The sequence below is a fragment of the Erinaceus europaeus genome, chromosome 17 (assembly GCF_950295315.1).
Source record: "Erinaceus europaeus chromosome 17, mEriEur2.1, whole genome shotgun sequence".
In the NCBI taxonomy this organism is placed as follows: domain Eukaryota; kingdom Metazoa; phylum Chordata; class Mammalia; order Eulipotyphla; family Erinaceidae; genus Erinaceus; species Erinaceus europaeus.
Window position 1 is genome coordinate 30545893 of NC_080178.1, and position 22995 is coordinate 30568887.

The following is a 22995-nucleotide window of genomic DNA, read 5'->3' on the forward strand; positions in this document are numbered from 1 at the left end:
CCAACAATAAAACAACAAGGGCAACAAAAGGGAATAAATAAAACTTAACCATTCATTATTTTTTTTTATCAAGTTTATAAAAATGTTGAGTATGTCACAGTACTCTCAAATGACAGAAGAAAGGTCCTTAGTGGGCTTCCTTCCTGAGAGCTTATTAAACCCTAGATCCTCACTCAATAGCTTTATGCTGGAAATTTGGGGATTTGGATTTTGAATTAGGTTTTCAAGTTATTTTGATGTAGTAGTCAAATTTAAAGTGGCTATCTTCTGCTTTAAAATTAAAAATGATGGCAGTTCAGTTCTTTTGGGACTGAAAAAAGTAAATTTAGATAAGATCTTCATAGATTATGGGAATCAGAACTCCTTAAATTTGTAATTCTAGAAAATAAAAGAGTAGCCTTTCAACAAGTCTTTTAACAATAGATTTAACACTACAGATATGAAGTCCTCAACAGTTAATTTGGAAATAGAATTTTAATGTCATGGAGAGTCTGCTGTGTGAGTGTATTACTTAGCTATTGAGCAGAGTGTAATCACTCAGCATCTATGTCTTACTGAGTCTTTTTTCTTCTCTACTTGTCACAGTAACTTCCATTCTGGGTCTCACATGGGCATACATCTTTCAGTAACTATATAAATTATTATGAAAAATGTATTTCTATAAGTATTCTTGGATTTGAGATATCACAAAGCTCTTAGGAATGTGTAAGTTTTCTTTTTTAAATTGTTTTTAAATTAATAATTATTGCATAGAGACAGAGAGAAATTGAGAAGTGGGGGGGGATATAGGGAGGGAGAGAGACACCTGCAGCTCTGCTTCACCACTTGTGAAGTTTTTCCCCTGCAGGTGGCGACCAGGGGCTTGAACCTCAGTCTTCATGCAAATCTCAACATCGTAGTTGTATTACATTTAAGTACACCTAAACAGGAAAAAAAAAAAAGACAGAAAACTTAAAAATTCTGGGGCCAAGCGATTGTTGTTGAGATGTGTCTTGTGCTTCAGTCTATCCTTTTTTTTTTTTTTTTTTTTTCACATTTGCAATATGTTCTCCACTGAATATGGGCGTTGGCAGGTCGATCCATATTCCCATCCTGTCCCTATCTTCCCTAGTGAGGCAGGGCTCTGGAAAGCTGACGGTCCAGGGTACATTGTTGAAGGTCCTCTGTCTGGGAAAGTCATGTTGGCATTATGGTAGCATCTGCAACTTGGTGGCAGAGTGTTGGAGTTGAAGGGTTGACATTCCACTCCTGGTGTCTCTGAACACAATCTGAAGTGAAACGTGTCGAGGAGGTTGCAGTGATTTGGTTGAGCTCAGCAGATGGAGGATTAAATGGTATGCATGGAGTGAAGCATGCAGGAAGACAAGCCGTAACCTGGGGTTTCTAGGGTTGGGAGAAATACAAGTTTTATAGAGAATGGAGAGGGTTCCTCCTGTCTTGGTGTTTGAGAAGATGATCGATAGTTATTATTATAACCACGTTATTAGGGAATTTGGCTTACTTTGAAAATCCCTGGGCCCATACTCCCAGAGGGTTAAAGAGTAGGAAAGCTATCAGGGGAGCGGTTGGTATAGGAGGTCTGGTGGTGGAAATTGTGCACAGCTGTACCCCTCTTATCCTATGGTTTTGCCAATGTTTCCTTTTCATAAATAAAAAATTTTTTTAAATCCCATAGTTAGGATTTGCTGTATCATACAAGACCTATCCTCACCTGTTCCTACTTAATATCATCACTTCTTGAAATGCTAATGCATTCACTTACCATTCCTCTTATTAAGACCAAAAAGAAAAAAAGGTATTAAACACTTCTTTGGTTGAGTTATAGTTTTAATGAATTTCTGTAACCTGGTAGTCTCAACTAACATTAACACATTACTTTTTTGTGACTGTAGGTACTCTGAAATCACTCCTAAACTTACTTTTTCAGATCTCACCCAAGATCTTAGACTTATACCCTTATTCCTGGAAACATCTAAAGATAGAGAAATCTCTAGATCTAGAGTTTCTTTTTTTTTTAAAGATTTTATTTATTTATTCATGAGAAAGACAGGAGGAGAGAGAAAGAACCAGACATCACTCTGGCACACGTGGTGCCGGGGATCGAACTCAGGACCTCATGCTTGAGAGTCCAAAGCCTTATCACTGCACCACCTCCCAGACCACTCTTTAGAGTTTCTGGTGTTAACTGTTTTCCATTTTTTCTACCGAATTTTCACATCAGTATACCTCTCTTCCATGCCTGTTTTATGGTTTCCAAATAATTTCATTCTGTTGAAAGGCAGTGTAGTATACTGGTGGTCTTTAGAATTGAAATGTTTGATATCTGCTGCATATGAGCTGTGTGATTTTGAATAGTTCCTTAATTTCCCTGTTTCAGTTTCTTTTCTTTCTTCCATATTATGAAAGCAGAATATTTCACATTTTAGAGTTATGACAGTTTCTGTAGAATATCATTCAGGAGGTAGAAAAATTCCATTATCTTCTTTCTGATAGGAATGGATGTCACTAACTGGTCTAAGATTCAATCCATTTTAAGGCATGACATGGCAGTATAGTAATAGTAAAGTGTTAAAACATACAGTCAAGGGAACTGGGCGGTGGCCAATGTAGGCGAGCACACATACTACTATGCGCAAGGACACAAGAACACAAGGACGCAGGTTTGAACCCCTGCTCCCTACCTACAGGGAGGACGATTAGCAAGTGTTTATCCTTCTCTCTCCCTCTCTATCTCCTACTCTCTTCTGCCCTATCAAATAGAATAGAAAGGAAAGAAAACAAATGGCCTCCAGTTGTGATGGATTCATAGTACTAGCGCCAACCTGTAGCAGTAACCCTGGTGGCAGTTAACCACATACATACACAGTCAGTCAGTCAACACACTTACTTTTAAATCTTGGTTACAAAGTCTTGTATAATAGGGACTTTTCTTTTTTTTTGCAAGCAGAATAATGATGACAGCTGATAACTAACTGGTGATATTGGTGTGGTTGCTAACTGCTTTTGGAGACAGTTCCAGGACAAATTCCAATACTGGAATTCTGTTCACTAGTGAAGAGACAATTTATATCATCTTTACAAATTGAATTAACAAACACATCCTCTAAAAAATTACTGCAAAAAGGAATTCCTGACCAGTTAAAACTGTGATGGCAAACGCACACATCTTTGTTTTTATAGGCAAACAGTATTTGTATCCAATAGGTTTTTCTCATTTTGTGCCATACTCAGTCATTCAGCTAAGCATCTGAAAAGTTTTGTAGCTTTGCATGTGGAGGAGACGTTTGAGTTCCATGTTTGGGGTGTAGTTTAGTTTATACCATCCCTTCAAAACACAGGTCCCCTTTTCTTTTTTCTTTTTATTAAAAGATTTATATATGTGAGAGGATATGTGAGAAAGAGGAGGAGCCAAAGAGGGAGAGGGATCCGGCGTATCACTGGCATATACTGTGCCAGGAAATGAACTCAGGACCTCACCAATGTTCTATGTTCTGCCACTGAGCTCCTTCCCCAATGTGTGTGTCCTCCTTTTTATGTGAGGTGTTTCTCAGTTTCTTCATCTATAAAATGAGATGCTTAAATTCTCATGGAGTTGTAAGTATTCTATGGAAAGAAGAAGAAAAAGCTACTGCTTTTCAGCACAAAGATTTGTACATTCCAGTTGATTGTAAAATATTTTACAATAGAGCGTTTTCTTAATTGTTTTAAATAGTATTAGTCATAAGACTTTTTGAAATTTACCATCAGGCTAATGGTGGCAGAGTCTATATAGAACTATGCTTCGTGGTGCTCTGGGAAAAACCTTTCGACTTCTTGGCTACACTATTCAGTATGGCTGTATAGCTCATTGCGCTTTTGAGTACGTTGGTGGAGTTGTAATGGTAAGTTTTTACATTCAAGAGAAATTACATAAAACATATTTTTAATTGAAACATTATTCCCATTTATTTTGGTTAGTTATTAATGAATATAGTGAAAATGTTTGATAACTTTATTGATGAAATATTAGTTTAGGTTAGTTGTCACTCAAATATAGTTCCACAGAAGTGTGAAATTTAAAACTAAATTTTGAGCTGTTAGGAGTCGAGCGGTAGCGCGGTGGGTTAAGCACACGTGGTGCGAAGTGCAAGGACCCCAATAAGGATCCCGGTTCGAGTCTCCGGCTCCCCGCCTACAGGGGAGTCACTTCACAGACGGTGAAGCAGATCTGCAGGTGTCTATCTTTCTCTCCCCCTCTCTATCTTCCCCTCCTCTCTCCACTTCTCTCTGTCCTATCTTACAATGACGACATCAATAACAACAAAAATAATAACTACAACAATAAAACAAGGGCAACAAAAGGGTAAATAAATATAAAAATTTTTTTGAGGTGTTAAAGAATATGTTTGAATTGGCACCAATATAAAATATATGAGCCATTAATTTAAATATGGGTCTGTATTGTTTTTAAGGAAGACACAAAACAGGGCATTAATAATCAGTAGTAATACTTTTTTAAAAAATTATTTATAAAAAGGAAACACTGACAAAACCATAGGATAAGAAGGATACAGCTCCACACAATTCCCACCACCACAACTCTTGACCCATCCACTCCCTTGATAGCTTTCCTATTCTTCAACCCTCTAGGAGTATGGACCCAAGGTCATTGTGGGATGCAGAAGGTAGAAGGTCTGGCTTCTGTAATTGCTTCCCTGCTGAACATGAGCATTGACAGGTTGATCCATACTTCCAGCCTATCTTTCTTTCTCTTTCCCTAGTGGGGCGGGGTTCTGGGGAATTGGAGCTCCAGGACACACTGGTGCGGTTGTCTGTTCAGGAAGTCTGGTTGGCATCATGCTAGCATCTGGAACCTGGTGGCTGAAAAGAGAGTTAGCATATAATATAAGCCAAACAAGGTATTGACTAATCATGAACCTAAAGGCTGGAGTAGTGCAGATGAAGAGTGGGGGAGGGGGGGGGAGTTCTGTGTTCTGTAGATAGCTAGTAGGCCTATTTTAGTTATATTCGAAAGGGCCTGTGTATACTAGTTTTTGTTTGTTTTCTTTTTTTTTTTTTTCATTTTCTTTTTTTCCCCTGAGCCTGAAATCTGATATGCAGGTAGATCCTAGTTATTGTCTGGGGAGATGATGTCATGGCTGGAAAAAGGACCAGAAAGGGATCAGGGAAGAGAGTAGCTCCCTAATATGGGAAAAATGTATAAATATTGTTGACTGTAAACCCCATCAATTTTATGTGGTCTGGGGCCCATATTCAGTTTAGGAGCCTGTGTGACCTCTGCATCCCTGTGGATCTGAGCTCACATTCTGTGGTCATGAGTAGGAACATTCCAAGCTGCCCCCAGGACCCATCTTCCTCAGGTGTAGCATAGAGTGTGTTGTCCAGCCTCTCTTCGGAGGATGGAACATTCTCTACCATTGTAGGTCCAAGTTGAGGGCAAGGTCCTCTGGGGGTCCACAAAGGGGTCTGTTTTGTTGTTACTGATATAGATAACCAGTAACAATGGAGAAAGGGGTTTATTCGAAGTCTAGGCCCATCATGTCTGTTTGGGAATCTCAGGACTCCCTGACTAAGGCCCCAGCTAATGGAGTAGTAGTAATACTTTTTAGCCCTTTTTGAATGCTACTTACTATGTGTGGGATGTTTTATCTGTTACATTTAATACCTTGCTTAATCTTTTATACTCTATAAAATACATTTTTTGTATGTGGAAGCAGAGGCTCAGGAAACTGAAGTAATTTGCTACCATCCTATAATTAGTAAGTGACAGCCTTGAAATTTCAAGATATATTTATTTAGGTTTCAAATTTTCTTGTTTGTTCTAGAGTCAAACCTAGAACCTCATCTCTGCAAAGTTTGCACTTTGCCATTGAACTGTGTCCTCATACCTGAAACTCGTGCTCTTAAAATTGGTGCTTAAATATCAGTAAAACAAATGATTATTCTACCTTGTAGCTCTATTAAAGATGTTACAGTTAAGGACCAGACAGTGGTGCACTTGGTTGAGCACACATGTTATAATAAGTGGAGGTTTGAGTTCTAGCCCCTGGTCCCCACCTGCTGGGAGGATGCTTCTTCAGTTGTTAAGCAGTGTTGCTGGTCTCCCCCCCTCCTTTTTTTCCTTCCCTTTCCTTTTCCTTCCTTCCTTCCTTCCTTCCTTCCTTCCTTCCTTCCTTCCTTCCTTCCTTCCTCTCTCTCTCTCTCTCTCTCTCTCTCTCTCTCTCTCTTTCTCTCTTACCAGAGCACTGTTCAGCTCTGGCTTATGGTGGTGCGGAGGATTGAACCTGAGGCTTTGGAACGTCAAGCATGAGAGGCCTTTTCCATAAGCATTATGCTATCTACCCTCTGATTTCTTTCTTTAATTTTTTTTAGTGAGTTTTTAAAAATTTATTTATAAAATGAAAATATTGACAGGACCGTAGGGTAAGAAGGGTACAATTCTACACATTTCCCACTAGTGTCTTTCTTTCTTCCTGTCTATCTCCCATCTCAATTTCTATTCTCTATCCAATAAATGAATAAATATTTTTTAAAATGTTAAAGTTGACAGCACCCTCATTAATGTTCTTTCTTAATATTTATCACAAATATACCAACCACAACCATACTTGCCTTTTGTCATGCAAATGAAAGAATAAATTGATCTGCTAGTCAGTAGATTTTGTGTTATTGGTTGTGGTGTTTTTACCATATTTACCCTAACAGATTAATAGTCCTATAACCACAAGTTTTATCATAGTCATGCAAATAAGTAGATTTAATTGAAACTCCCCTTTGATTTTTAAAATAGTATATTGGAGAAATTTTTGATTTGCAAGACTGTCATTATAGGATTACATTTCATATTTCCTGAAAATTGTCAGGATGCCTCACCCACCACCAAGTTAGGGAACTCATAGGGTCCCCAATCCCTTTCAGCCCTTTTACTATATTATTTGTTTTTTTTACTTGAGTAGGATGTTTTGAATAAAACATTTTTATTTATGCATGTGGGATAAAGGGAGACTTTGTGTTAGATTTTTAAGTAGCAGTAGCAATTTATTATAGTTTTGAGATATATGTGAAGCTTGTTGGTGAAAATCAAAGTTTTATTAGTATGAAAGTATTCAAAGTGTATCTCATTACACCAATATATTTCAGTAAAAATAGATGTTGTATCCCCATCAAATAATTAAACTGTTGTCTTGGAAGAAAAGGGTTGAGTTGTCTGATACCACTTCATAAATGACTATCATTGTAGCTAGATAGTAAATCATAAATTTTTGATTCCACAAATACTCATTATCAAGTTTATGCCAAATACTATTCTTTGGTCTTGGTTATGTAAATGGAAAGATGATAGATAAGTCTCTTGTCCTCGTGATTACTTTTATATCCCCAGATTTGGTGACTACTCAGAGTTCAACTTAATCTGGTTAGGATCCAGTCTTTAGAACTGAAAAACAATTGCCTGCTATTCTTTCTTTTAAGCCTCTTTGGATCCTCTATGTTAAATTTAAAACGTTTTAGTTCTGATTCTAAATTATCTTTCCTTTTCAGTGTTCTGGACCATCAATGGAGCCCACAATTCAAAATTCAGATATTGTCTTTGCAGAAAATCTTAGTCGACATTTTTATGGTATCCAAAGGTAAGTTTTTGTTTGTGATAAAAAACAAACAAACATAAACATATATAGAGTATCAGTTGTGCAGTTTATCTTCACGTTTAAAGTTCTTTTTAATATAATTAGTTAAGTAAAATTTCAGCTCAAACATTTTTTCTCAGTTTGAGAAATTTTAGTGTCTCCAAAGATGAGCAGTCTTTTATATCATTGTTCAAAAGATATAACATTACCTTTTATAATGTACATTTAAGCCTACTTTATTTGAGAAATCAACTTTATGGAAAGTTTTGAGTCAAGAGCTAGGGAGTTAGGAAATACATTTCAAATTATGTATCAGAATTAGTGGTTTGGTTTAAAATGTTTTGAAATTTCTGATACGACTCTTGTTATTTGTGGAGGGGGACCTAAGTTGGGAGTGAGAGTGTTTTACAGACCCCTGTCATGAGATAAAAAGTTAGAAACATGTACCAGCAATTGTAGTGTAATAATCCATTAATCTCTCAATAAAGTAAAAATAGATAAATAATAAATAAAACTAATGTGCACACCTTGGCTAGACAATACTCCAGTGTGCAAGGTCCTGGGTTCATTCCCTAGAATTACACAAAAGGCAGGGAAAATTTTCCCTCTAAGGCACCAACATATAGTTTATCTTTTCTTCTTCAGTTAAGGATCATATGGGCCAAAAATAGTTGAAGTCGACTAAAATACCCAGGGAATACATTTTTTTTTCTCCAAAACTACCATAAATCAGTATTGTTGGTGTATTACTTGTTCACCCAGTTTCATTGGCATGTTATAGTGGATGGAAAGATAATAGTATATCTTTTTTTTTTTAAGGACAGTCTTACATGGCTTCATTTGAAGAATTTATTACTCAGTAGCTTTTAACTCGTACAAAGAATAATTTTAAGGAAGCCAGACAGTGGTGCACCTGGTTAAGTCCACACATTACATTGTGCAAGGACCCAGGTTCAAGCCCCAGGCCCCCATCTGGAGGGGAGAAAGCATCATGAGTGGTGAAGCAGTACTGCAGGTGTCTCTCCCTTTCCTTCTCTAGCCCCCTCTCTTCTCAATTTCTCTCTGTTTCTATATAATAATAATAAATAAAAATATTAAAAGAATTTAAAAAAATAACCTTAAGAAATAATCACTGTACCCCTCTTATTCTATAGTTTTGTTAATGTCTCCTTTCTTAAAAATAAATAAATAAATAATCATACTGAATATTTTATATCATGTATAAACTTTCTGGTGAAAATGGTATATTTTATTCTCTTACATAAGAGAATACTACTTATATATCCTCTTTGACTTGGTTGAGGAAAATTTGGAACCTCCCCAAAAGTAAGCTATATTTGAGTGGTTCATGACTGCCATATAATTAATTATATTTTCTTTTTGATTTGGCTATCAAAAAGTTTAGGATTCATTTTAATATCTGCATATAGTACAATGAGGCTTTTGATTTTATGAATTTTGAACTACTCTGACATCCATCTTTTTCTTATTATAAGTAACATAAAATTATTTCTGCAGCTAGGTATAAATCACTAAATATATCTTAAGTTATATATTAGTTTTACTGTTTATTTGTTATATATTCATTATGTTTGTAAATCATAGTAAATATGATTAAATCATTTCAAATATGTACATTAGTTTTCATTTACTTACACTCATTTTATGTAGAAAATTTTGCTTTTTATGGTTGGTTCATTAGTCTATATTTCATTCTCCTTTCTGCCACTGTTAAAGATCTTTCTTGGGAGTCGGGCTGTAGCACAGCAGGTTAAGCGCAGGTGGCGCAAAGCACAAGGACCAGCATAAGGATCCCGGTTCGAACCCCGGCTCCTCACCTGCAGGGGAGTCGCTTCACAGGCGGTGAAGCAGGTCTGCAAGTGTCTATCTTTCTCTCCTCCTCTCTGTCTTCCCCTTCTCTCTCCATTTCTCTCTGTCCTATCCAACAACAACAATAATAACTACAATAATAAAACAACAAGGGCAACAAAAGGGAATAAATATTTTTTAAAAAAGATCTTTCTTATACTTCTATTACATGTAAATTGATATTTCTTCTATCAATAATAAATTCCGTGTGTAGTTATATACATACTGGTTTTATATTTACAATATGACAGTTTATTATATGTAGACATCTTTTAGAATTTTATTTGTTGTGTCTTCTGAAACTTCTACATGTGTGTGTGTGTATTTTATTTTTTGGTTATCTATTAGGCTTCACCGGCTGGGCTGACTTTTTTAGAGGGGGAAGGAAGAGATAGAGACATAGAAAGAGAGTGCTCTGGGAGGTGATGCAGTGGATAAAGTATTGATTTCTCAAGCATGTGGTCCTGAGTGGAGATCGCTCCAGCTGCACATGCACCAGAGTGTGATATCTGGTTCTTTCTCTCTCTTTTTCCTTTCTCATTAATAAATAGTCTTAAGAGAGAGAGAGAGAGAGAGAGAATAGCACTGAAGTTTCCCCCAGTGCCATGGTACTCCTAGGGCTCAAATCTGGCTCATACCTCATGACAAGTGAACTATCTTGCTGTATATATATAACTGTAGGTTAAATTACCTGGGATATATGGAGTATTTATTTACTATAATTCCTCAATTCTTTGAACTCTAGGGAAACACAGACGATGTTTCTACTTTCCTATGTTCTCTAAAGTCAATTCATAGTACTAAGCGGTTTATAAAATTTACTTAATTCGATGGTATTTATTTACATGCAGTTGTTTTCTATAATCTTGACTTTTAATATTTGGATACAGAAAATAATGGTCCAATTTTGGTGGAATTATTGGAGATTTTTTTAAATCTTCTAGTAGCTGTTAAACTTACTTCTCACTAAAAAGTCAGTTGCAATGTCTCTCAAAGTTGATATGGAACAATGTATGGAAAGGTCAGTATGTGTGAGAGTAAAGTGTGTGATTTCTATCTTACTTTATAAAAGTGTTATAACAGTGCCAAGTATATGTTTATACTTAGTAATATTGACAGTGACATCTTTTGACTTTTTCCTCCTCAGAGGTGACATTGTGATTGCAAAAAGCCCAAATGATCCAAAATCAAATATTTGTAAAAGAGTAATTGGCTTGGAAGGCGACAAAATCCTCACCAATAGTTCATCAGATTTCTTTAAAAGTCATAGTTATGTAAGTACCATTTTAGTTATCCTATTTGTTGATATCATAGTTGCTTACTATTAACTGAACACACTGTCAAAAGAAAATAATAGAGACACACCTTACTAGGGAAAGAGAGAGGCAGACTGGGAGTATGGACCGACCAGTCAACGCCCATGTTCAGCGGCGAAGCAATTACAGAAGCCAGACCCTCTACCTTCTGCAACCCTCAACGACCCTGGGTCCATGCTCCCAGAGGGCTAGAGAATGGGAAGGCTATCATGGGAGAGGGTGGGTTATGGGGATTGGGTGGTGGGAATTGTGTGGAGTTGTACCCCTCCTACCTTATGCTTTTGTTCACTAATCCTTTCTTAAATTAAAAATTTAAATAAAAATAAATAAATAAATAAATAAATAAAAAAAGAAAATAATAGCTTATTTATGTATTGTATATATGATAAAATGCTGTACTCAACAGAATATATTAAAAACAATTTGGCCACTATGTTATATATAATTCTTTTTTTTTTACTGAGATAGTTATGGTTTAATTCTTATTAAAACATGTAGAGCCAGGGAGATAGTTCAACAGGTAGGGTGAAAATCCCCACAGTATATGGAAGGTACTATGGTATATCTTCTTCTTTCTGTGTCTCTCCCTGTCTCTGAATATCTGAGTTTAAAAAAATGGTTGGAGTGGTGTAATATATATATACATATATATAGTATATATGTATATATATATTTATATATTATATATGTATATGTACATATATATATGCTGATAACTATGTGTGTGTGTAATAATTATTGCAGACAATGCAGCTGGAGAGGTGGCTCAACAGTGGATCACTAGACTGGCATGCATAATGCTCTGGGTTTAGTCCCTAGTACCATATATTCTAGAACAAAACTCTAATCTCTATCACTGCCTCTCCCTCACACCCATAAAAATAATTAAATCTTTTTGAAAAGTGATTATTGTAGCCAAGATTCACCAATTGATTAAGTTAGAATTATTGTGTAAAAGTCTGAGGAAAAATATAATTGCTTAATTTGAAAGAATTTCTTCCAAAATATTTACTACAAAGAAAACATGGTAATGTCATAAAGGAGAAATCTGGCAGACACCCCCTTACTGGTATGATCTTCTTTAATTTAGTTCTTGAAATGAAGCACTGAAAAAGAATCGTTGTGGTGTTCTTGCAAAAGAAGGTCTAATTATGAGAAAACATCAGAAAAGCCCTACTTAAGGGTTCCAATAATATGCAGTAAAACTGATGAATTCTATTTAGAAAACATCAAGGTCATGAAAAATAAGGCAAGACTGTCTTAGACTGGAGGAGACAAAGGAGACAACTACATATATCTGGGATGCTGGCCTGTTTGTGGGAAATTTTATAACATCAAAGTCTACAGTTTACCTTTGTATTCAGAAGTTCTATGTGTCCATTATATATACCTTTGGCCTATTCAGTCTGCTTATTTATAAGCAAAAAAAAAAAAGGCAAGAACAGTTGAATGGAAGAATGAAAGGCGTATATAATTTGTTGTCTCTTTTCACAGAGCTTATGGCTATTATGAGAGAGCTTATTGTGAAAATGGGTAACCTTGGGGCCAGGTGGTAGCACACCTGGTTAAGTGCATACATTACAGTGCATTAAGGACCCGGGTTCAAGCCCCTGGTTCCCAGCTCTAGGGGGAAAGCTTCACAAGTGCTGAGGCAGGGCTGCAAGTGTCTATCTGTCTCTTTTCTTGTCTGTTTCCCCCTCCCCTCTCTATTTCTCTCTGTCTCTATCCAATAATATAAATAAATAAATAAGATATTAAAAAAGAGAAGGGTAACCTTGTACCACTTCTTCAAAGTAGATTCTTCTTACTTTGCAACTATAATTTAATTTTAGACTTTTCTAATTTTTCTGTATTACTATCAAATAATCATTATATCTATAAACTAACTTTATCTTTTATCTTTGTTCCCAATGGAAGTATATAATTATGAGTTAAATTTCTTTTTTTTAAAAAAATAATTATTTTAATGAGAGATACACAGAAAGAAACAGAGAGACCGGAGAGCACTGCTCAGCTCTGGTTTATGTTGATGCTGGGGACTGAACCTGACAGCTTCAGGCATGCAGATTGTTTGCATAACCATTATGCTATTTCCCCAGCCCAATATGGTTTTCATCACTGAAAGCTTACTTATTTATTCATAGCTCTGAGGTCATTCTTTTTAACATTTGTCATGCCATACAGTTATAGAGAATGGTTTCCAGAAATTCAGGTTCTGTTGTTTTTAATTTTTTTTTTTAATTTTTTAATTTTTTAAATTTTTTATTTAAGAAAGGATTAGTGAACAAAAGCATAAGGTAGGAGGGGTACAACTCCACACAATTCCCAACACCCAATCCCCATAACCCACCCCCTCCCATGGTAGCCTTCCCCTTCTCTATCCCTCTGGGAGCATGGACCCAGGGTCATTGAGGGTTGCAGAAGGTAGAAGGTCTGGCTTCTGTAATTGCTTCCCCGCTGAACATGGGCGTTGACTGGTCGGTCCATACCCCCAGTCTGCCTCTCTCTTTCCCTAGTAGGGTGTGACTCTGGGGAAGCTGAGCTCCAGGACACATTGGTGGGGTCTTCAATCCAGGGAAGCCTAGCCAGCATCCTGGTGGCATCTGGAACCTGGTGATTGAAAAGAGAGTTAACATATGAAGCCAAACAATTTGTTGAGCAATCATGGATCCCAAGCTTGGAATAGTGGAGAGGAAGTGTTAGGGAGGTACTCACTGCAAACTCTAGTGTACTACTGCTTTCAGGTATATATTTTGCAGTAGTTTATGGATACGTCTGGAAAACTCTCAGAAGGCTAGACATGGACCTTCCATATGACCCAATAATTCCTCTCCTGGGGTTATACCCCAAGGACTCCATAACACCCAACCAAAAAGAGGTCTGTACTCCTATGTTCATAGCAGCACAATTCATAATAGCTAAAACCTGGAAGCAACCCAGGTGCCCAACACCAGATGAGTGGCTGAGAAAGCTGTGGTTTTTAATTATTTTTTATCAAAAGGAAACATTGACTAAACCATAGGATAAGAGGAGTACAACTCCACACAATTCCCACCACCAGGACTCTGTATCCCATCCTCTCCCCTGATAGCTTTCTTATTCTTTTTTTTTTGTATTTATTTATTTATTCCCTTTTGTTGCCCTTGTTTTATTGTTGTAGTTATTATTGTTGTTGTTACTGATGCTGTTGTTGTTGGATAGGACAGAGAGAAATGGAGAGAGGAAGGGAAGAAAGAGAAGGTAGAAAAAGATAGACACCTACAGACCTACTTCACCGCCTGTGAAGTGACTCCCCTGCAGGTAGGGAGCTGGGGGGCTCAAACTGGGATCATGTCATTGATCCATTTGGTTGATTTTTGTTTCCGGTGAGATAAAGTGGTTCAGTTTAATTCTTCTGCATGTTTCAACCCAGTTTTTTCAGCACCATTTATTGAAGAGAGCCTCCTTCCTCCATTTAAGTGTGCTGTTTTTAAATGGAGCAAGCTGGTACCTTTCTTTGTCTTTGGCTTCCTTCCTTCCCCCCATACCTTTTAGGAAGTTATCTTAGCTTTTAGAGTGCTTGGTATGCTCAAGAGTCTTGCACTTTTCTTTCTTTCTTTCTTTCTTTCTTTCTTTCTTTCTTTCTTTCTTTCTTTCTTTCTTTCTTTCTCTTTTTCTTTTTTTGTACAACAATGCCAATAGCATGGTTAGTGAATGGTGACATTTGTAAGACATTCCTTTTTGAATAGTTTCCACTCCCTTTATGTCTACAATATTACCTTCCTTGGGGGCTGGTAATAGCATACCTGGTTAAGTGCACATGTTGTAATGTGTAAGGACCCAGGTTTGAGTCCCTGGACCCAGCTGCAAGGGAAAAAAAACCTTTGCAAGTGGTGAAGTAGTTTTGCAGGTGTCAGTCTGTCTTTCTCCCTCTCACCCCTTTCCCTATCGATTTCCTGTCTCTAGCCAGTAAATAAATAAATACATAAATAAATAATAAATATAACTTGAAGAAAAGAAAGGAAATTTTAGTATTACCTTTCTTTTAGATTCAAGTTTGTAGCCAAAAGAATGGCTTCATGTTTTCTAGAGGGTCTAAGGGACTTTTTATGGATGCCTCTCCTCTTTCCCTTTGTGTTGATCATTTTGGCAATTTACTGGAAGATGTTCATTCTGGCCAACAGGAGGAAATTTAAACTGTAATAGTGTCTGCTTGCCCTATAAAAGTTTTAACAATAGACTATTAAATTGCTATTTATTTATCATCCATACAGGCTGTGTGTGGTTCAGATATGTGAATGTTCTTTGATGTTTATTAATTTAATACTAAAAAAATAATAATAGCTACCTCATGGTGATAATGTTAAAGATGGTGATCATGTGGCATCAAGTGGCCTATTTTCCCCTGGTCTTTGTCATCAATGTTGTGTTCTTTTATTATTCAAAAATGTCAAATTTTGACTGAACATCACCTTCATATGCTAGTTACAACTTCATTCAGTATTTTAGCTATTTATTTCAGCAACACACACACACATACACACACATATTCTCTATGTACTTTTAACACCAGCCCATTTTTGCAGATTTGTTACTTTCTTTTTTAAAATTTATTTATAAAATAAAAAATATTGACAATACCATAGGATAAGAGGGGTACAATTCCACACAGTTCCCACCACCAGAGTTCCATTTCCCATCCCCTCCCATGAAAGCTTTCCTACTTCTTTATTCCTCTGGGAGCATCAACCCAGGATCATTATGGGGTGTGGACGGTGGAAGGTCGGGCTTATGTAATTGCTTCTTCACTGAACATGGGCGTTGACAGGTCTATCCATACTCCCAGCCTGTTTCTGTCTTTCCCTAGTGGGCCAGCGCTCTAAGGAGGTCAGGTGCCAGGTATACTGATGAGGTTGTCTGCCCAGGGAAGTCAGGTTGGCATCATGGTAGCATCTGCAACTTGCTGTCTGAAAAAGCATTAAGATATAAAGAATTGTTAAATAATCAGGAACCTAAAGGCAAGAATATTACAGATGAAGATTTGAGGTCTTAAAAAGCTCGTAGGTCTATTTTAGGTATATTCCAAAGGGCCCATGTCTTTACTAATTCTTGCCTGAGCCTGATAGTTAACTTGCAGGTGGACCAAAGGCATTGTCTGGTGAGATAGTATCAGAGTTGGAAATAGGACTAAAAAACTGGGTCAGAGAAGAGAGTAGCTCCCAAATATGAGAGAAGTATATAAATACTGTTAACTGTAAACCCCATTGATTTGAGGCTCATATTTAGAGCAAGAACCTGTGAAACCTCTGCATCCTTGTAGGTCTGAGCTCACATTCTGTGGTCATAGCTAGGAGCAAGCATTCTAGGCTGCACTCATTGCTGGACTCATCTTCCTTGAGTGGTAGAGTATGTTGGCCCAACCTCCCTTCAGAGAATGGGGCATTCCTTACCATTCTTGATCAACACTGAAGGCAACGTCCTGTAGGGGCCCATAAAGGGGCCCATTATGTTGTTCCTGACGGAGATGACCAATGACAGTGGAGAGAGGGATCTGTTGGAGGTCTAGGCCCATCATGACTATGTGGGAATCCCAGGATTCTCTACTAGGTCCCTGGGAGATGAGGTGGCCTGGTAACCAAAATAACTATCATTAAAGTATGCTGGTCTCTTGCCCTTATCCAGCTTTTGTAGTCCTTACTTTGTCTGACAAAGTTAGCCTTGGAGTGATTGTGGGACGTGAAATGGGAAGCAAGTGAGGAGGAAACTAGGTCTAAGTAGAAACTAATTAAGTATTTTATGGTGCCTTTTTTAGGTCTTTCTTCTTGCTTGCTGCACTCACTCAGTCACTGCAAACTATTGTGCACTTTTGCTTTAAGGATATTTTCCCCTAACTTATACATACATGTGCACATGTGCTCTTTCTCTTGTTCCCTGGTCCATATTTAGGTACTGTGGCTTTATTAAAGTGCACCATCCGAAATGGAATTAAGGAGTCTTATGAGCTAGGAATGGTCTCACCAGAGTACTGGAGTGTAAGGGTTGACATCACAGGCCTGTCATCTGTAGACACAGTCTGAAGTGAAACATGTCAAGGCGGTACTGGTTGCACTGATTAGGTTGAGATCAGCTGATCTCAGTGCTGGAGCCTGTGTAAACTCTGCATTCCTGTAGATTTGAACTTGCATTCTGTGGAGTATATATTGCTAGGTTTATGTTTACCTCTAACTTATGGGTACACATGAACATGCGCTCTTTCTCTTGGACCCTGGTCCATATCTAGGTGCTGTGGCTTTTTTCAGAAGTGCACCACTGAAATAGAATTAAGGAATCCTATGAACTATGATGAGTTAGTCCTATGAGCTAGTACAGTTCTGAGAATATATTCTTTTCATCCAAGCACTCAAGGCTTCAAACTGATACCCTAATTGAATCTTAATAGTGGGCTCAAATTGTTAGTACATTTCTAATAATGTCTTTTTCTTTGAAATATTAAACCACCTATATAATCTTAGACCAGAGAGACCAGAAGCAACTGGTTGCATCACTATGTAAGCTACAGCTATATGTAAATAGCCTTAAATGACATAAATCATGGTGAGGTCTTGTATGATACAGAAAATTCTAACAATGGGATTTTCAAGCTCAACCAAATTTCCATATAGCTCGGTTTAATAACAAAAATCTATTGCCTTCTTAAACCCTAAGACAGCAGGAACCCTCCCCATTCAATGTAAAACCCATATTACTCCCAGTCCTGGAACCTCTGCGTCAGAGCTCATTTTCCAGCAGGCTTCTCTCCACCCATACCAATTGATACTGCATCTGCTGATCTCAACCTAATCGATGCAGCCAGCACTACCTCGACATGCTTCACTTTGGACTATGTCCACAGAGGCCAGGCTTCTGATACCAAACCTTCAGCTCTAGTACTCTGGTGAGATCGTTCCTTGTTTACCTGTTCTATATCCCTCTGGGAGCATGGACACAGGATCATTATGGGTTTCAGAAGGTAGAAGGTCTGACTTCTTGAGTCGCTTCTCCACTGGACATGGGCATTTACATGTTGATCCATACTCCCAGCCAAAGGAACTATTTCTGATCAGGGTGGTACCGGGTCTTGAAGAGAAGCCAGTTTTTTTTTTTTTTTTTTTTAGTCACTTCTCTCACTCCATTCTTCTTCCCTCTACAAGTTTTTCAAGGCTGTGTTATTCAAGCCATAAGAATTCTTGTAGCAATTATAGAACCACTTTAGCAAATGTGTTCTATTAATCAAGGTGATATATAACAAAAATTTATCCAAGTCTAGAGTACTGTGAAAAGATATCCAAGCTGTTTGTAGGGTCCACTCATCTAGAGTGACCCCTTTTTTTTTCAGCTATCTCAAAAAGACACTGGTGCTGTATTTTATCTAGTGGTTTTCTTCCACTGACCTTTGAATCCTCTTAGAAACATCATCATTGTTTATAAAATAAAGACATTAATATTTAGGTCTTGACTATGCTACATAGTAAAGATAATAAATATTAAATGTGCTTTGAGCTCTGGGCAAAAACTAATCACATTTATCCTCCTAAATAGCTACTACAGAAAGAAAAATACCAGAACTATCGCTTGGAACCTAGAATAAAGAGTTTAGCATATGAAAGGGATAGTTTTGTTTGTAAGTTGGCAAAAAATATATATAAGCAGTATGTTGGTTAAGTGATGTGGAATTGTTTCATTCATTTTAAAATAGTAAAAGCCATGTTGCAAGCAACAGCTGCAAACCATGATTTATTTTTTACATTAAATATTTGGAAACTTATCAATTACCTCCAAGGTGCTACTGCATTGGGTTTTGTTTATTATGATTACATTGTGGCCAGTGATTCTAGACTTTCATTATAGGCTGATCATTGATTACTGGAATATGAGCTTAATTTGACTCTCAAAGAAATAAATTGTTCTTAGCTCAAGCACCTTCAGTAACTTGCCTTTCTATGCTATAGCATTTTTTTTTTTACTTTGCTGCCAGAAGTCACTAATTAGGCAGAAAAGTATTTAGTTAGAACTGTTTTATTTTGTAAAGCCATATTTTAAAATTTGTCTTTAGTAATGGCTTATAAAATAGTAAGGTTACAGGGTATAGTTCTACATTGCACCCACTACCAAAGCTCTGTGCCCCCACCTTCCCTAGTTGGAAGTACTTAGCAAACAATAACTACATAAAATTGAACGACATTCATCTGTTGATTTGCACAATAGGCAGAATACAAAATAATATTCAATTTAAAGTAGTATGTATTGAGAATAGATTACTGGTGGGGTAAGTTGCATGACTTAGTCCAACATGAAGATCCAGGTTCAACCATTGGTACCTCATGGCAATACAGTGGTATCAGCAGCAGGAGACACTCTATAAATGGTGAAGCAGTTCTATGGTGTCTGTCTCTGTTTCTTTCCCCCTCTGAAATTTAAAAAGAACGAAAAAATTTTCAGTCCAGATACATGGAACCACACACATGAGACTATAGCACCCCTCAATAAATAAGTAAATGACATGGTATGTATTCCTCATAGGAAATTTAGAGTCAGGACTCAGTGAAGAGATGAAAAGTAACACTTTATAATCTTCCTGGGAATAACATTATGTACTAATTCATTGTTTGATTTGAGTTCATAATGTAACAGTGGTGCAGTAAATAACTTTCAGGAAACAACTGGGCTATAAAATCTACCATCTAAGCAAGAAGCCCCCTTTGGTAACACCTGCTTTTACATAAAAGAGTTGTGCATACTTACTGACTTCACTTGGAACTGTTTCTCTCTCTCTGTCTCTCTCTCTCTCTCCCTCTCTCCCCCCCCCCTCTCTTTTTTAATGGTTACATATTCTCTTTGTAGAGAATTCCCAGTTAGGCTTCGATCCTCACCACTTCATCCAAACAGTTGTCAATTATTTCTTTATTGATTGTCATTCCAGTGGTCATTTTTCAGCTCCTGTTTTACTTAGAATGTTTTAAAATACGTGTTCTCTTGGTTTCACTTAGTTTTAGGAAGATCACTCTCTCTAGGTTTACTTCTTATCTCTGTTCTTGTTAAGCTTCCTTTATTGGTTCTTCCAGCCATGGGAGTAACTATGGGTTCATGTTTTAAACTTTTCTCATTAATTTTATTTTTTACCTTTTTTTTATTTTTAGGGGTGTGGCATTTCAGGGGAGTTACACTCTGGTGCTGGTTTTTTTCAGATAGAGGCAGAGAAAGAGAAACAGAAACCACTGCACCAAAGCTTCCCTTAATGCTTTTTCGGCTAGGCTCTAACCAGGGCCATGCACATGGTAGATCAGGGCACTATCTATACTATAGTATATAATGATCCTCTTGAATTTAATTGGTATATAACTAGACTCTTAATTAATTTTCTTCCAAAACTGGTTACATCATACATGTTCTCATTTTAGTAAAGACAACTCTTTCAGTTTTCTCAAGTCACGGACTTTGTACTCATTTTTTTTTTCTATCTCTTTCCCTTCACTTTACATCTAGTCCACTTGCAAATCATGGTGACTACAACTTGTAATTACAATCAGAATTAGACCACTGTTGCTGTCTTGCTGTTGCTACTGCCATTTTGGTGTCACTACTACCTTTTTGATGTTAGACAAGTTTATCTTTCTTGCAATAACTTGGGAACTACTCTTTCTCTGCTAATATCTTTCCCATCGTTTTTGCCTCCCTACTTGTCCTCTGACTATTCTTCACATGGAAGCTGTAATGGTCTTTTTTAATAATTAAATTTAAAGACTAGTACTATTACTCTTCTATTCAAAGGCTCATAGCAAAAGTTATAGACCTTAAAGTGGCTTTTAAGACTTCCTGATAATTTTTTTGTGCATCCTATCGTGACTAAAGTATTATTGGAACACAGGAGTGCTCATTCCTTTATATATTGTTTTGACTGCTTTTACTAAAACATCAGAGTTAAATAGTTGTAACAAAGACTACATAGCACATGAAGCTTAGGACATTTGTTGTCTAACCCTTTCAGAAAAAGTTTTCAGATCACAGTAGAGTGATAGTGGATGAATAAAGAATTTATGTTATATTGTATTATTTATATTTAATTTTAAAGGATAAATCATGTTATTAACAAAATCACTGTTGCTGATACAAATGTTAGGAACAGAGGCAATTTTTTCATTTTATAAAGGACTGATTTATTTTCAGGATACGCCATTGATCTAATGCTATTAAAAAGAACTTGCAAATAATATGCCAATAATAAAGCTGTTTCACAGTGAAGTGGAAAATATTTAAATAAGACTGATTGACAAACTTAAAAACAATCTCACTAATTGAATAGCATTAGAAATTGGTCACTTTCTACATTGAACACTAATTGCCCCTTAATGTGCACTGTGTATTTAGGGTCTAATTCATATCATTGAATATCCTAATGCTGTTTTTCTGTTTGTTTAAGTGTCATTTACTTTAACTAAAAGTCACAACCATATGGTCCTCTATTGCCATTTGTATTATAAACAGAAAAGTACTGTGTAGGGAGAGGATACATCAGATTGCAAGGGCTTGTTTATTATAAGTTGCTGATACGCTAAATCCTTATGCCATTCAAATAGGAGAACTACCTAATAATGTCACTTATTACATAAGGGTATCTAAACAGGGGACTTGCTTTTTGCAGACTATAGTGATAAAAACCTGTGCTACACATCCATTTCTCAGCAACGGCTCCCAGGATAATCAATCATGGCATACTGCTAATGCCTTGATTGCAGCTGATGTGGAGGAAATATGTTTACTCTTTTGCTAAAGTGAAGTTCACTGCGGAGATGACGTGACTTTTTCATCCTATAGCTAACACAGTTCTGAAGATAAATTTGACTTATTGTTTACAATTCTGAGGTGTTTTTCATAGGTTAGCACTAAAGAACAACCCTTTTAGAGCTCTATAACAAACATTTTCTGATGTGTCGGCTAAACATTCAGGATAATTTGATCTTAGTTTAACAACAAAATGTAGTTTATAGACTTACTTTATGGAAACATACTATATATATATATATATATATATATATATATAATCTTTGAATATACATGTACATGCCTAGGTGTTTAAAAACCAGCATTTCTACTGGAAGTAAAAACCAAGTCTTCTGAGATTATTTTGTTCATCTAAAAATATTTTAAGTGCTTAAAGGTGGAAACCTATTAGTGTAAATATAAACCTATTAGTGTAAATATATAGGGATGCAGTATGCAATCCAGTAAAATGCAAATGTTCTATGTACTTTTGTATGCAAGCTGTATGAGACACCTGTACTTTAAAGGTGCCTAAAGTAATTCGGAGCAGAGTCGTGTTCTGCTAGTAGTAAAGAAATATGTCCCAAGTGTCATGTTGCTTCCTAATCTGATACATCGATTTGCTAGAAAGCTGTTGCTAAGTGGAATATGTTGAAACTATTGTTTGAATTTAGCAATTAAATTAAGATCTTGTATTACCACTTTGGGTGATTAAAACTACATGTTTCTAAGACCCCTTTAATCTTACTCTATGAAAGCCTTCATAATTTACTAAACAGTTCTTTATTATAAATAGAAATGGAAAAAGGAATAGCATGAAAGCAGATATAGATTTGATAAGATAAATAATTATAGTAAATTAACAAGAAAATAATGGCATTAGAAGCCATTGGAATTCTAGCCAAGTCCTATGTGAATGCTTTCTAGTTTAGTATTTTCATAACTACTGAAACAAAATTTTGAGTCATTTAGTTTGGCACCATCTGAAGTTTACTATGCCTTCGCTAAACATACACACAGAATCAAAGGGACAAGAGACAAAATGTTTAAAATGTAGAACGAGGAGGGCTAAGTGCTGACACCCCTGGCTAAGTGCATATATTACCATGTGCAAGGACCCAGATTTGAGCCACTGCTCCCCACCTGCAGGGGAGATGCTTCATGATCAGTAAAGCAAGTCTGCAGCTGTCTATTTTCTGTCTCTCCCTTTCTCCCTCCCTCCCTCCACTCTCAGTTTCTCTCTGTCCTATCAAATAAAATAGAAAGAAAGAAAAAAAATGAATGAATGAAAGACTGTTGAGCAAGTAATTACAAAATCTAAGATGCTGGGGCCAGATGGAGCATCTGGTTAAGAATACATGTTACAGTGTGCTAGGACCCAGGTTCAAGACCCTGGTCCCCACCTGCAT

At 36.7% G+C, this 22995-nt stretch overlaps 2 protein-coding genes across 10 annotated transcripts in view; one reads left to right on the top strand and one right to left on the bottom strand.

Annotated features, from left to right (window-relative positions):
- IMMP1L (inner mitochondrial membrane peptidase subunit 1) overlaps positions 1-22995 on the top strand; it is a 62955-nt gene that overhangs the window by 21055 nt on the left and 18905 nt on the right. For 2 of the 5 annotated variants that reach the window (XM_016195009.2, XM_016195010.2), the window contains 4 exons: positions 586-705; positions 3748-3881; positions 7540-7628; positions 10642-10768. In XM_016195009.2, the coding sequence (XP_016050495.1) occupies positions 3777-3881; positions 7540-7628; positions 10642-10768 (321 nt within the window). In that variant the 5' untranslated portion in view covers positions 586-705; positions 3748-3776. The remainder of the gene's footprint in view (positions 1-585; positions 706-3747; positions 3882-7539; positions 7629-10641; positions 10769-22995) is intronic. The other 3 variants (XM_060176642.1, XM_060176644.1, XM_016195011.2) reach the window with 2 other exon arrangements.
- DNAJC24 (DnaJ heat shock protein family (Hsp40) member C24) overlaps positions 15351-22995 on the bottom strand; it is a 71534-nt gene continuing 63889 nt past the window's right edge. The window contains exons 5-7 of one of the 5 annotated variants that reach the window (XR_009545618.1): positions 19088-19235; positions 16240-16417; positions 15363-15756 (exon numbers count right to left, since the gene is read on the bottom strand). Coding sequence is in view for 4 of the 5 variants with exons in the window: in XM_060176647.1 (XP_060032630.1) it covers positions 15720-15756; positions 19088-19235 (185 nt within the window). In the remaining variant the exon portion in view is untranslated. The other 4 variants (XM_060176647.1, XM_060176645.1, XM_060176646.1 and 1 more) reach the window with 4 other exon arrangements.